A 15,140-nucleotide genomic window follows, 5' to 3' on the forward strand; every position below is an offset into this window, starting at 1 on the left:
ATTCCTGTTTTCATTGGTCTCTTTTGACTTCCCAACAAATGTAAGCCTGTACCAAATAACCTAAGACTAACCTGCATAAAACAGTGATAAACATTTAATGCTGTCTCCCCAACTACATTTTATTCCTTGAGATCAAGACCATGACACCAGGGAGTATGTCTTTTCCTTCCTCTGTGACGTCTACAGCGCCTCTCATAGGACTGAATACAAGGGAGCCACTCAAAAAGTACAACTGCATGATTCCCGCTAGTGAAGCTAATGACTTTACATTCTCTTTCCCTGGAGTAGAAACTCTACATTAGCATACTTACCCATTTCAATTTTGCAAGCCAGAATGCTGTGCTGGTGAAAGTAAAGTATGTCTTCAACAATATTAAAGGTTTGAATATCCCAGAAGCCATCAGTATTCAAGCCAGCAAAAAACTTGCCATTTTTTACAGCTGGTCTTCCTGATCTCCAGTGTGTATATGACAGCGTGGTCTTATCAGACCACATGAGAGAATTATCTAGAAAAGAAACACTTTTTTCTATGCTTAGAGATTAAATCAAGACTTGAATTACACTTATGAGGTTAATATTTCAAACTCAACTAATTTTCTTTCTTCTTTCACCACCTTCTAAAAGGTTGTATAATTATGTGTATCCCTCTAAAATATTTTCTAATTATAACAGTAAACCATGCTTATTTTTAATATAGAAAGTACACATTATAAACATGAAAATTAAAATTTACTTATCATTCTACCATCCTGAAATAACTTTACATTTTGTTATGTTTTTCATCCAATATTCATTTTTTCGTACATATATGTTTAATTGTAATGGAAATTAACATAATTATTTTATTTTAAAAATTAACATATATAAAACTAGTGATAGAAACCTCTTCTCTGGACCTAAACTGTGCACAATTTATGTCAATTGATTTTTGACAAGGGTGCCAAGACAATTCAATGGGGAAAGAATAGTTCCTGGGACAACAGGATATCTACATGCAAAAAAAATGAAGTTGGACCTTCTCCTTTTACCATACAAAAAACTCAAAATTGATCACAGACCTACATGTAAGAGCTAAAACTATAAAACTCTTAGAAGAAAACACAAGAGTATGTCTTCACGAGCCTAGGATAGGCAAAGTCGATAGACACAAGTGATAAAATAAAAAATAGACAAACTGGGCTTCATTAAAATTTTTAAAGTTTTTGTGCTACAAATTATACTACCAAGAAAGTGATGAGAGAAAATATTTACAAATCATTTCTTTGACAAGGAACTTATATCCAGAATAATAAAAAATGCTTAAAACTCAATAATAAAAAAGACAAATAATTAAAAAAATGGGAAAAGGATCGGAATATAGATTTCTCCAAAGATAACATACAAATAGTCAATAAGCACATGAAATGATGTTTAATATCATTAATCAATAGGGATATGAAATAAAAACCTCAATGAGATACCACTTCATACCCACTGGAATGGCTATAATCAACATAACATATAAAAGCAACTGTTGGCATGATATGGAGAAATTGGAACCCCCAATGGAAAATGGTACAGCAGCTTTGGAAAACCGTCTGTTAGTTCTTCAAAGGGTTACACAAAGACCCAGCAATTCCACTCCTAGGTATATACCCAAGAGAAACAAAAACATATATCCACATAAAAACTTGTACATGAATGTTATTCATAATAACCAAAAAAGTGAAAACCTAAATACCCATCAACTAATGAATGGATAAATAAAATGTGGTATATCCATACAATGGGATATTATTCAGCCAAAAAAGGAATGATACTTGCTACAGTGCCACATGCATAAACCTTGAAACCATTATGCTAAGTGGAATAAGCCAGTCACAAAATAGTCACGTATTATATGATCTCACGTACATGAAATGTCTAGAGTAGGCAATCTGTAGAGACAGAAAATAGATCAGTGGTTGCTGAGGGTTGGGAGAGGGGATGGGGAATGAGGAGGGACTGCTAATGGGTATGATGTTTCTTTGGGGGATAGCGATAGTTGCACAACCCTGTAATTATACCAAAAGCCACTAAATTGTACACCTTAAATGGCTGAATTGTATGCTATGTGAATATACCTTACTAAAGTTTTTTGTAAAACAAGTTGCTAGGCCTATTAAAATTATGAATTGGTATGAAGAGTGATGTCATTATTACCTACACATACTCCTTGTTGTCCTGATTATTTCTTCCTTTCACTGATTACCATTTCCCAAGGCATTCTACCTAAACATCTGCCTGCAGCCATGATACACAAGAAATACGGTACATATGATTTGGTTCTTGCTTGCTGCTTTATATCACCTCATGTCGTTGAGTCCCTCTTTCCCTCTCCCCAAATGTTAATAAAGTTACAATTTTCTGGCCAATGTGATAGGCAATGGTATATTTCTAAAGCTGTTATAACAAAAGAGTCACTTTTTCACTTGGCTTGAAATATCTCTCAGTTGACACATGGCTTCTCTTAGTAATTTCTATTCGCGGCCCTACTTTTGAAGAGTCAGAACTTTAAAAAAAACAGAATCCTTTGTATAGGTGGTATATACAATTAAATATTATTTAAGCATATTTAAGTGATAAAAAACCACTATGGATATAAATTAAGCCTGTAAGAATCAGTTTTAAGCCAAATTTACTGTTTGCTGGAAATATCTTTCTATATGTCTCTCATATGTCTGTATATTTTAATAGAAGTTTTGTTACAACTACATTTTATAAAAGAAGTTAAGATGATTAAAAGAAAGCCTACAGATTTGAAAATGCTTTTCAGAATACAGAATACATTTTCAGTTGTTTCAGATAATATAACTAACAAAGTACAGCAAAGGGTACAATTGAAATCTCTAACTATATCCTGGGTATAGTTTCTGTTGCTCCACATGGGATCCCTGTTTCCTCAGTCACTTTCAGGTAAAGCCTGGGAACTTTCTACCTAGTTCCTCTCCATTTTTTTCCATTCCTAAATTTAAGAGTGTTCAAGCATCATTAGAGAAAAGACTTGGGCAACTAAGTCCTACCATGATGAACTCATCTTCAGCTGGCAACCCAAGTCTTACCCATTACTTGATAGCTTAATTTTTGTTAACTCATCTGCAAGCCATAAACATTTAAGAAAAACCTGAGTAATTCTAAGAAAGAGACAGGTTAGATAGCAAAGAGAAGACAATTTTTAAAATGGTCAGATTTGAGTAATTAAGTTTCTTTGCCTACCCTACCTCTAGCTATCATTGTCCTGTGCCCCTTATTAAGTCCCTTTTTTGGGGTGAATGTATGCTTTTGATGCTTTATGCCCACACAGTGATTTTTTTCTAATTCCAAAACTTTATGATTTTCAGGACACCTCTAATTGAGTATCTTTCTAAATTGGTCTTACTTCCCCTATTATTAGAGTCTGTGTTTTTAAAAAATTTTCATAGCAATTATATCTTGAATTTGTGGCATTTGCAATCTCAAATATTCTATCCCATGGGCAGACTATGTGTCTCATTTTTCTAATGTATACCCCAAGCCAATGATATACAACCAAAGATGCAACATTAGTAGAAGTGTATTTCTGTTCTCACTCATCCCACATACATAGAGATATAAAGTAAGTATTGGAGATTTATGCAGGAGTGCAGTTCATTTTAGTTAGTTTTGTACTGCTAGGAGGGAGGGTGAAGAAAGGAAATTATTTTCCACCATTTAACTCTAAGCTTGGTGGTAAAGGCATTTTAGTGGCAGAGCAGAGACACAAAAACTGTCTTGGTATTTGTATTAAGTTATGCTAAGTGCATAATTATAATTTTGTATACTGATTAACATATACTCTGAGGAATATACTTTCACAGCTTGATAAACAAGTAGTTTATAATGAACTATGAATATAAATAGTGAAAACCAGTAGATTTACAACTTACTTTCATAAGTTATACCTAACATGACCCATGAAGCCATGTAATTGTAGTGTAGAAGCTGCTCAAGAACAAAGTTATTCTCTTTTTCATCTCGAATACTCAGAATATGTGATTTTGGATCTGTTAAATAAAAAATAGTCAATAATTTAAATAATTAATTATTTAGAACACTTTGATAGATTTAGTAATTTTTATTTCCCAGTTTAACACACTCCAAAACTTAAACAATAGTAGAAAATAAGAAAGACATATAAATTAAAACTATCTTGTTGTACTAAATGAATAGGTTAAAATGTTTTGAAACATTTTGATCTTAAATTTGGTCTCACAGAATAGTGGAAAACTAGTAGCTGAGCAGAGAATTTGAAACATTGATTCACTTTACTTTTCCCCATATAAGGCTTATTTTGAGTTGGTACAAATCCACCTGTATTAATGACACACTGTCAAAGACTATAATAAATAAAAACCTCTTAGATGGGCTAAAAGACAGACCTTCCTTTTCCTTAGCGATCACTGTTATAACAGGATTTTAAAAGTTTAATATTTCCCAAAGTGTGTTCCTCAGGGGTTCCTCGGAAAAGAGCTACATTGAAAAAAACTTTACAAATTTTGGTTAACCAAAAGTAAACTAGGGGCTTCCCTGGTGGTGCAGTGGTTGAGAATCTGCCTGCCAATGCAGGGGACACGGGTTCGAGCCCCGGTCCGGGAAGATCCCACATGCCGCGGAGCAACTAGGCCCGTGAGCCACAACTACTGAGCGTGCGCGTCTGGAGCCTGTGCTCCGCAACAAGAGAGGCCGCGATAGTGAGAGGCCCTCGCACCGCGATGAAGAGTGGCCCCCACTTGCCGCAACTAGAGAAAGCCCTCGCACAGAAACGAAGACCCAACACAGCCATAAATAATAAATAAATAAATTAAAAAAAAAAAAAGTAAACTAGTTCATTCATGTCAGTATTTCTTAAAGTATATGCTAATGCACATTTGATAATGTTTAAAAGGAAGTGAAGATGTGTGGTATTTCTCACCCTTGTTCTTTAACTAAGGATCTTTTTCTTTCTAGAACATCTCAAAAGTAGTGTTCCACAGAACACACTTTGGGGAATAATGGTTTGATATTTTCCATAGGAACTTCCTACAAAGTTGATGGGTCCATTGTTCAAAAGTCACAAATCCTCAGTGGATCTCATAGGAAATATCTGGAGAGTCCTGAGAGCTGAAAGTATGAAATACGTATTTCTTTTAAGCAGAGCTGCTTCTTTCTGGCTTATCTAAGTTTTCAACCACTCAAACTGACCTATTTTCTCTTTGCCCACAGCCTAACTTGATTTAATATCCAGCTCTCTGCTCTCTAGTGTCATTTCTTTCTCTTTTTAAGTAGAACCCATTTATATATGTAAAGAGAGACTAGTTCCCTAATGGATGGGTAAAAAAGGAGGTAACTCCTATACTTTCCATTTTAACACACATTTTAATACTTTGTCGTTGATAATGTAGAAATTAGGAGATGAATATTTTTGAGTTCTAGTTACTAGCGCTAATTAGAAATATATATTGAATATAATACACTCAGATGAGATTTGTTTTCTAACGAGCATAATGCAACATATAATGGCCATACAACATACTTACTCAGTGTCTGGCATTTAGAATGAACTTCATCTTGTGTTGTCACTATATATCTATTCTTTGTTATCATGAAATTGTAGCAAGAGTTCTGAAATGGTATCCATGGAGTATTTAGAACAGGAGATGGACATTGAACACTGTTAACTGGTTTGACCTCTTTTTCAGTCTCATCTATAAAAAGAATTAATGGTAAGAATTCTAACTTCAGATATAAATGTTAAATCCTGTTCATCGTAATTAGACTTGATTTGTAGGAAATATTCAGGAAGCCAAGAAATAATAGCCTAGTGATGCTTGTTCTGTTTATGCTCAAATAAAATGTGACCTCTTAACCGGCTTTCTGTAGGAAGGAAATTATTTAATACAATTTTCTTTCCCCTGATGTGGAATGAGTAGAAGAATGTGGAAAATGAGGTGTTATTAGGTTAAATGCAGTTTCTGTCTTCCTGCACCACCAAACTTCTAATACAAGGGGCCACTTCAGAGAAACTATACAAACATAATAATAGGCACCTAAATATAACTTTGAGAATTCATCTTCAATTTTCTGGCTACTGATATCTTCTCTAACTTTAAAAGAACATTTTATGAAATACTTGATGTTCTAAATAAGTTATTGCTTTAATCAAAGCAAACAGAAATAATTTAAAATCTGACATCTAGAAAAATCTGAATTCGGCATTTTTTTTTTTCATTTTATGAAAAGGCCACAGATTCAAAAAGATGCAAACAGAGATATGCTCTATTCAAAGCCAATCAAACTGATTCAACACATGGTAGAGACTATGCAATATTTCTCCCAGCTCACAGCAACTCCCTTTGTGAAGTAGTCTTTTTTCTAACCACAAACCCACAAATGTGCGCCCCTGGAAGCTGTAAAACCACTTTCCTCTGACTGGGCTAGAGACGGCATATCTGACTTAAGCTGAGTCTATCAGATTCTCTCTACAGATTTGAAAAGTGGAATTCAGAGATAGTCAATTCATCTCCAGTTACGGCTAAAATTGAAAGCTGCAGAGCTGCCATGTTTCACCATGTGCAGAGAGAAGCAGGAAGCGCAGAGAGAAGCAGGAAGTACATAAAGAGGAGAGTGCAGATCCACTGAGAGAAACAGAAAGGAGAGGTGCAAGACAGCATCTCTGGCTTTGAGATCCCCTTTCCTCGGGAGGCTCAGCTCTATCCCCATTTCTGAGGATCTAAATTTCCCTTTTGGCTTAAGCTAGCGTGAGCTAATTACTGTTAGCAACCAAATGAATCTTAACAGTGACTCATAAAAGAAATGTTAAGCATTGATGATAAGAATTACAAAAGAATTCCCACGAATGTAAGTTTTCCATAAGAATATAAACACAAAATGTATGCAAAATGAGGCTAACAAGGACTTAAAACTCAAGTCAATTACTATCGTCAGTTGACAAAAATAAAGATAAAACATATCTAAAATAACAAATTAATGACAAAATATTTAACATATAATAATTCTCCTCAAATACAAATTTTCACAACAGATTTTGTTGTAAAAAGGACATGATTATAATTGCTTTATAATTTTAAAACCAGATTTTACAAAACCATTTCCTCAAAATTCCACTACTCATGAGACTGATAACAATTTAAGAATTAAAATATTTGAAATTAGCATACTTCCTGAATAATAACAAATAGCGCCTGGTTGATTATTATCGCAGTCAGATGTTTTCCAGAATCCATCAGTGTCTAATACTACACAGTCTTCAAGTTGTTCATTATTTTCAGCCCAGCGACTAAATTGAAGATGTTTCCCATCTGACCAACCAAAGTTGAGTTCATCCTGTAAGGAGCAGAAATATATCTTAAGTGGCGATACTTCATGTTATCCCTACTGTATGATTTTGACCCTCGTGGTCGATCTAATAATTTTTAAATTTATTTTATTTTATTTATTTATTTTTGGCTGTGTTGGGTCTTCGTTGCTGCACACGGGCTTTCTCTAGTTGTGGCGAGCTGGGGCTACTCTTCATTGCAGTGCGTGGGCTTCTCATTGTGGTGGCTTCTCTTGTTGCGGAGCATGGGCTCTAGGCACGCAGGCTTCAGTAGTTGTGGTGCGTGGCCTCAGTAGTTGTGGTGCACGGGCTTAGCTGCTCCGCGGCATGTGGGATCTTCCCGGACCAGGGCTCGAACCCGTGTCCCCTGCATTGGCAGGTGGATTCTTAACCACTGCTCCACCAGGGAAGTCCCCAATCTAATAATTTTTAATTTTATCTTATGTTTAGCACATATTTACACAGCACTTACTACGCACCAGGCATTGTTTTAGGTACTCTGCAAATATTATATAATCCTCATAACAACCATACAAGATAGGTACTATTATTATATCCATTTTACAGATGAGAAAACTGAAGCCATGTAATGTGCACAGTCACACAGAATGTAAACCACAGTGCTGGGATACAAATCCAGGCCATTAGGCCCTGGAGCTCATGGTCTGAACCATTATGCTTTGCTGCCTCACACATAATTGGAACCATTGGTTGTTGGAAATCAGAAAGCTAAAATGGAGTGAGGACCACTGTAAGCTCTGATTAACTTAGAGATAATATGTAGTAGTGGAAAGAACACGGGCTTTAGAGCTAAGCATACCTAGTTTTGAATTCTGGTTCGGTCACTTGTTAGCTTTTGATTGTGGTATTACCTTGCCACTTTTCCATCCCTTCATCTATTAAATGGATGTGACACTTAATCTCATGGGGTTGGAATTAATGGGGTAACGTGTAAGACACACAAGTCAGTGGCTAGCTGGTACACAAGAAGAGCTACATAGACGTCAGCTCCCTTCCTCTTAAACCTTCAGGCCCTGTGGATCTCACACCACCCTTTTCACACTTGTCTTTGAAGAGAAACTTCCTTATTCACTACATTCTATTGTGCGCTAGAAGTCTGTGAACATCTATCTTTACATCCTGACAAGGGCCTGACCACCCACCTGTCTTGAGAGAGGCTTTCAAGGTAGGTACAGATGTGCAGGGGATGGATTGTGAAGTACAGGCCTGCCTGAGTTTTCCTGTGGTGCTGCCAGAGCACCAGCCCTTCCACACTGACCCACTGAGCTATGCTTTCCTGAGGCCTGGGGCAATTTTGCACCACTGGTTTATTTGGAATATTGGGCAAAAGGCCACACACAGTCTCACAGTCTCCTTAGTGAACCAAAAATAGCAAATGTGGTGAAACCTCAACACCGCCAACTGTTTCATTCAGAATTGTTCTTTACCAGTGTTCCAGTTGTAAACTTATGGCCAGTTAATCTCTAAACCAAGCGGCCTCAAATGTGGCCCTTTGCCCCTGTGATGTTGCCTGTACAGAGTATTACCCTGGATTCCTTCCCCCTTGTTGCACTCCCAACTAACCCAGGTCCCTGGGCCTTTGGAACTTCTGTTCCTTGTAGATAAGTCATCTCACTCCCACCATCTCTTTACTGAACACTAAATCTCTTTATTAAGACTATAAGTATCTCTTCACTAAATTCTAGACTTGACTGATCTTAATTAAAACCTGTCTTTTCTAATAGAATAAGTTCCTTTCAGCATCCACAAGGGAAGGCTGCTTGTTTTTTTTAGTCTCAGATATCACAGAGCCATGAGAATGAGGTAGTGGGTATTTTTATTTCCTTCAGTCATTTCCTTTGAGGTTTATGCCCTTCTTCTCTGACATTCACTGAGGTCTTGGCAAACTCCCAGAGTCCTTGCTTCTCTCTGACATTCACTGAGGTCTTGGCCCCCTTGCTCCGCCCTGATATTTACTAAGGAGGTGTCCCAAGCCTTGCTCTGTCCTCCTGGTCCTACCACTGACTTAGGGACGTCTATGTTCATGTGGATGACTCACCCCGTTCCCAAGCCTTCTTGACTTCCTCTTCTTCTATGGACTTTCACTTCTATGTACTCGAGTGACCTGCTCTCACAGCCACACTCCAGACCTTCTATAACCCAGAACTGCTGCACTGCAGACATTGTAAACAGGCCTCAGTCCAGACCAACATCATTTCCTGCATGAATGTCTATAAGAAACTCTAACTGGTCTTCTATCTCTGGACTGCTCACTTCCTTCCCCAGCTTCTGCCCAGCATAGTTTTTCTCAAGTCAAAATCTGATATTGTTACTACCATGTTTAAAATCTTTCAAAACCTTCCCATTGCTTTCAATGTAAAGTTTTATTTATTTATACTCTGCCATGTTCCAAAGATTTCAGGCAGCTTATGAAGATACATAAGAAAGAGCTATGTAAAATTTAATGTGTTAAAGAGCAAAAGGGAAAAGAAAAACACAGGTGACGACTGAAAATAGGATAAGAAAGAAGACCGAAATCATCAAGTGGGGAAAAAAAGTTACAAAACTGTATGATCCGAAGTGTCTTAAAAATAAATACATGTACATGGAAAAATAACTTGAAGGATATATACCAAATATTTAAACCACATTTATCACTAGATACTGGGATTATAGGTGATTCCAATTTTATTCTTTTAATTTATTCTAACTTTATGATTTTTCTACAGCAACAATATTGCTTTTGTTTAAAAAGGTTTAAGGTGGTTAAAACTAGGAAATGTAATAACTTAATTACCACCCGCACAAGAGACACAGTGATGGGTTTCACATAACGCCAAACACAAAAGAGAAAGGAAGTAAAGCAATGTTATGAAGGAATTGATACTGTGAGGTCTAGGGAAGCAGTTCAAGCTGATAATCTGGCTGGACCTGAGGGTACATTTTAAAATCCAGAATTTTGGAGAAGCTAGTCTTCAAGCAATTTCTAAATACTGCTTTTTAAATTGAGCTTCTGACAAATGCTGGTGGTAATAAATCCAAAGTTTGTCAAAGATAATGTTTACTTCTGCATCTTAAGTTTTAAGTTTTTCATCCATTCTCCAGTTCAACCTGGGGTTTGCGCAAGGACTTAAATTGTCTTCAATCACATTTTCTCCATGCAGCCCTAAAACCATCTTGGTATACTGAGGGTTATCTTACCATCTACATAACTCAGGTTTGCTTCATAATGCAATGGACACTTCTTTCCTACTCTCCCAATTACCTTCTCTCCGAGAGTGGATTAGGAATACTGGTTTAGGTGACACTTATCTAACTAGGGCTTTATGAGTCACACACTGCACAGATGCAGGAAGCAAAATTCACATCACAATCTTTATAAATAAATGGCACCCCCATCAGTGCACAATGTACGCAGCCTTTTATACCAGCCCTATATCTTACTTTTCAATACATCTCCGTGGGCAGAGCATCAACTATTACATACAAGGCTCAGAAAAGAGGCAAAAATGGCCTACAATGCTGAGAGGAATGCTACAGCTTTATTAAAAAAAAAAAGATTCCCTATTAATTATAGCCAAAAGCTTTAGTAGCATAAATATTCCTGTTTGTGCTACATGTATGTAGTTGAGTGCTGGGAATTAATAGGAGACCAGCATTCTTTGCTGGGCTATGAAATGAATGAGAAGTACCCAAGATCAGTGCTTGAGATGTGGCAAAATGCTATTCTAATCCCTTTGTAGAGTGGCTTAATTTCACTCTGCTGATTCAGAAAGGGATAAAAAGCCCTTTAATAACGTTCGTGGGCTTCCACTCACTCAACCCCAACTGAATTTTTAATTCTTCCCTCCCTCTCTTCTTTTCATTGGCTGAGGAGACACGGCAGCTCCTGATTCCAGCTCCGTCTTCGATTGGAATAAATAAAAAGAAGTGCTCAGCTACATATGTCCATTAGACATTTTTCTTAAGCTAAACGATAAAGCACCTGATCTTTCAACAGTGGAAAGATGACTGCTGCTAAAAATTACATACCTCATGAAATTCATTCACTGGAGTAAGATTTTATGATCTCTGGTTTCTTTTAGTCTCATATGAGAGATGCTGTGTGCAATAAAAAATGTCACATTCCGTCACCCAATCCTGGCAGTGGGGACTGAAAACTTACGTCATAACTGGAGAGTCCAATCCATAAAGAAGAGTTATGAAGGACCGCCTGCACAGTCAGGAAGGCCTGCTGGTAAGGGTCTGTGATGCTCACCAGGTGCATGTTTTCTTTCTGACACTCCTTTAGAGCATCAGTCCAAGTCAGAGTCTTCAGGATTATTTTGTACAGATTATTTTGATACTTCATAGTTTCTGAAGTATTCTGCAAGGTCTGTCTGCTTTCAATTTCTGTGTGTAAAAGAAAAATAAAGCCACAAAAATCACCTACTTGGCAAGTCATGGGACATTTTTTCAAATTTCTCCCTGTAATAATGTACTTTAGATATTACTTATCTATTCATTTATTTTAGACTTTGGGTGGGAGAACTAGGTATGTTTTGCTGTATACCTTAGGTAAATTTGTGAACCACAAATTTGTTTTCTACAATTAGAACAAAATTCTGATTTAGTTGATCTGATTTAGGAAGGAGAAAAGCTATAAATAAAAGTAGACTGCAATAGGAGAAAAGCTATAAATAAAAGCAGACTACTTCTAATGGCAATAAGATTACCATTTCAGACTGGTGTCAAATTCTTCCTTTGTTTGAACTGCTTCAACAAGAGGTGTTGGGTGTCCCCTTACAAGTTTTCATCTGGGAGAACCCACGAAAAAATGTATACAACCAACCCTAAGAGAATATATTTGAATTACTGATTTACAGTACTTCTCTGAAAAAGGCAGTTACTGAAAAGTATGAGACAAATGAGCAAAGATTAATTTAGCAAAAAGTTCTTCAGAAGCACATGGAGTACTCAGAAAACTGTAAGCCACGGATGAAAGAAATCAAAGATGAGACAAACAGATGGAGAGATATACCATGTTCTTGGATTAGAAGAATCAATATTGTGAAAATGACTACACTACCCAAAGCAATCTACAGATTCAATGCAATTCCTATCAAATTACCAACGGCATTTTTTTACAGAACTAGAACAAAATATCTTAAAATCTGTATGGAGACACAAAAGACCCCGAATAGCCAAAGCAGTCTTGAGGGAATAAAACGAAGCTGGAGGAATCAGACTCCCTGACTTCACACTATACTATGAAGCTACAGTCATCAAGACAATATGGTACTAGCACAAAAACAAAAATATAGATCACTGGAACAGGATAGAAAGCCCAGAGATAAACCCACGCACCTATGGTCAACTAGTCTATGACAAAGGAGGCAAGGATACACAATGGAGAAAAGACAGTCTCTTCAATAAATGGTGCTGGGAAAACTGGACAGCTACATGTAAAAGAATGAAATTAGAACACTCCCTAACACCATACACAAAAATGCACTCAAAATGGATTAGAGACCTAAATGTAAGACCTGACACTATAAAACTCTTAGAGGAAAACATAGGAAGAAAACTCTTTGACATAAATCACAGCAAGATCTTTTTTGACCCACCTCTTAGAGCAATGGAAATAAAAATAAAAATAAACAAATGGGACCTAAAGAAACTTAAAAGCTTTTGCACAGCAAAGTAAACTATAAACAAGATGAAAAGACAGCCCTCAGAATGGGAGAAAATATCTGCAAACGAATCAATGGACAAAGGATTAATCTCCAAAATATATAAACAGCTCAGCAGCTCAATATTGAAAAAACAAACAACCCAATCAAAAAACGGGTGGAAGACCTAACTAGACATTTCTCCAAAGAAAACATATAGATGGCCAAGGGGCACATGAAAAGCTGCTCAACATCACTAATTATCAGAGAAATGCAAGTCAAAACTACAATGAGGTATCATCTCACACTGGTCAGAATGGTCATCATCAGAAAATCTACAAACAACAAATGCTGGAGAGGGTGTGGAGAAAAGGGAACCCTCTTGCACTGTTGGTGGGAATGTAAATTGATACAGCCACTGTGGAGAACAGTATGGAGGTTCCTTAAAAAACTAAAAATAGAATTACCATCTGACCCAGCAATCCCACTACTGGGCATATACCCTGAGAAAACCATAATTCAAAAAGAGGCATGTACCACAGTGTTCATTGCAGCACTCTTTACAATAGCCAGGTCAAGGAAGCAACCTAAATGCCCATCGACAGACAAATGGATAAAGAAGATGTGGTACATATATACAATGGAATATTACTCAGCCATAAAAAGGAATGAAATTGGGTCATTTGTAGAGATGTGGATGGACCTAGAGACTGTCATACAGAGTGATGTAAGTCAGAAAAAGAAAAACAAATATCGTATATTAACGCATACATGTGGAATCTAGAAAAATGGTACAGATGAACCGGTTTGCAAGGCAGAAACAGAGACACAGATGTAGAGAACAAACGTATGAATTGGGAGATTGGGATTGACATATATACACTAATATGTATAAAATAGATAACTAATAAGAACCTGCTGTATAAAAATAAAATAAAATTCCCCCCCCAAAAAAAAAACCAGAAGCACATGGATTAGCTACTTGAAGTTCTCATTACATGACAAAGGTTTTTTTTTTAATCGTTTGTTTAAAAACTTACTGTGACCAATGAAAATGATTTAATACCTTTAAAAAATATCTTTTTGAAAATATAGATGATTCCTACTTTTAAGTACACATTTTACTTTTATTTGGATTATAGGAGGGCATAGACAGTGATCCATTTATAATGCTTCACATCCTTTTTTTTTTTTGAGTGCTAAATTTAACCGTGATTGTTTATACCGAACTCAGTTAAAAACATTTTTTTTCTCCTCCTTTCCTCATGACAGTAAAATCTGAAAAATTCCAGAGTAGAAAGGAGAACAAAATGCAACCATAATTTACTGTCATTAGACAACACCGATTAACAAATTCCATTGGATACTTAATTTTGATATTTAATTATGGCAATGATCTTGAAAAAAAATCACATTCTATTTAAGCTAATTTGCCTCACTGAGCCAGTATGCATTTAGTCATGCTAAAATTTTAAGGAAGTTGTATGATTACAAATTAATATTAATTAATTTATAAGATTTTTTTGTGAAAAAGTACTGTACATATCTAACAGCATAAAGTACCATAGTTATCTAAATAATAATCTATACCTGAATATTTCTGACAGAGAGACAGAGTATGGTGTTCACTGCAGGAAGTAAAATTCCACGTCCCAGTAAAAGGTGACTTTTGGAGGTTGATCATTAGAGCACAGTGGTAGGACAGCTCTTCATCAAAAATCTAAACAGAAAGGCAAATATGTACAAGCAATCATGAAACTAACAGTCTGAAGATCCCAGCAAGGGAACTTTATATTCCAAATTGGATTTTTCTTCCTGTAAAAAAATCCATTAAGGAGCTGACCATGAAATCACTAAGAAAATCCTGATAAACTTTCAAAACATGGGAAAGGGCAATTAACTTTAGAAATTATAGAACAAAATAGTGGCAATATTGATGAATACATCTTCAAAACAGATAAAGAAAGACTGTTAGAAGACAAATACACAATTATAATAATATTTAATACTCTGCTCTCCTTCTTGACGTTGCAAGTAAGCAAAAAAGTAATGACTGTTAATTCAACTTATTAGATGTTTATAAACTTTTTATAATGACAAATGGTGTACCACACAATAGAGAACTCACCTTAAAGCTT

The 15,140-nt window shown here is 36.1% G+C and overlaps 1 protein-coding gene across 2 annotated transcripts in view; it reads right to left on the reverse strand.

Annotated features, from left to right (window-relative positions):
- LOC133087378 (CD302 antigen) overlaps positions 1–15,140 on the reverse strand; it is a 129,502-nt gene that overhangs the window by 53,632 nt on the left and 60,730 nt on the right. For both annotated transcript variants that reach the window (XM_061184389.1, XM_061184399.1), the window contains exons 24-29: positions 14,593–14,722; positions 11,517–11,743; positions 7,194–7,359; positions 5,553–5,720; positions 3,924–4,040; positions 312–506 (exon numbers count right to left, since the gene is read on the reverse strand). In XM_061184389.1, coding sequence (XP_061040372.1) covers positions 312–506; positions 3,924–4,040; positions 5,553–5,720; positions 7,194–7,359; positions 11,517–11,743; positions 14,593–14,722 — 1,003 coding nt within the window. The remainder of the gene's footprint in view (positions 1–311; positions 507–3,923; positions 4,041–5,552; positions 5,721–7,193; positions 7,360–11,516; positions 11,744–14,592; positions 14,723–15,140) is intronic.

The sequence above is a fragment of the Eubalaena glacialis genome, chromosome 1 (genome assembly GCF_028564815.1).
Source record: "Eubalaena glacialis isolate mEubGla1 chromosome 1, mEubGla1.1.hap2.+ XY, whole genome shotgun sequence".
Taxonomy (NCBI): domain Eukaryota; kingdom Metazoa; phylum Chordata; class Mammalia; order Artiodactyla; family Balaenidae; genus Eubalaena; species Eubalaena glacialis.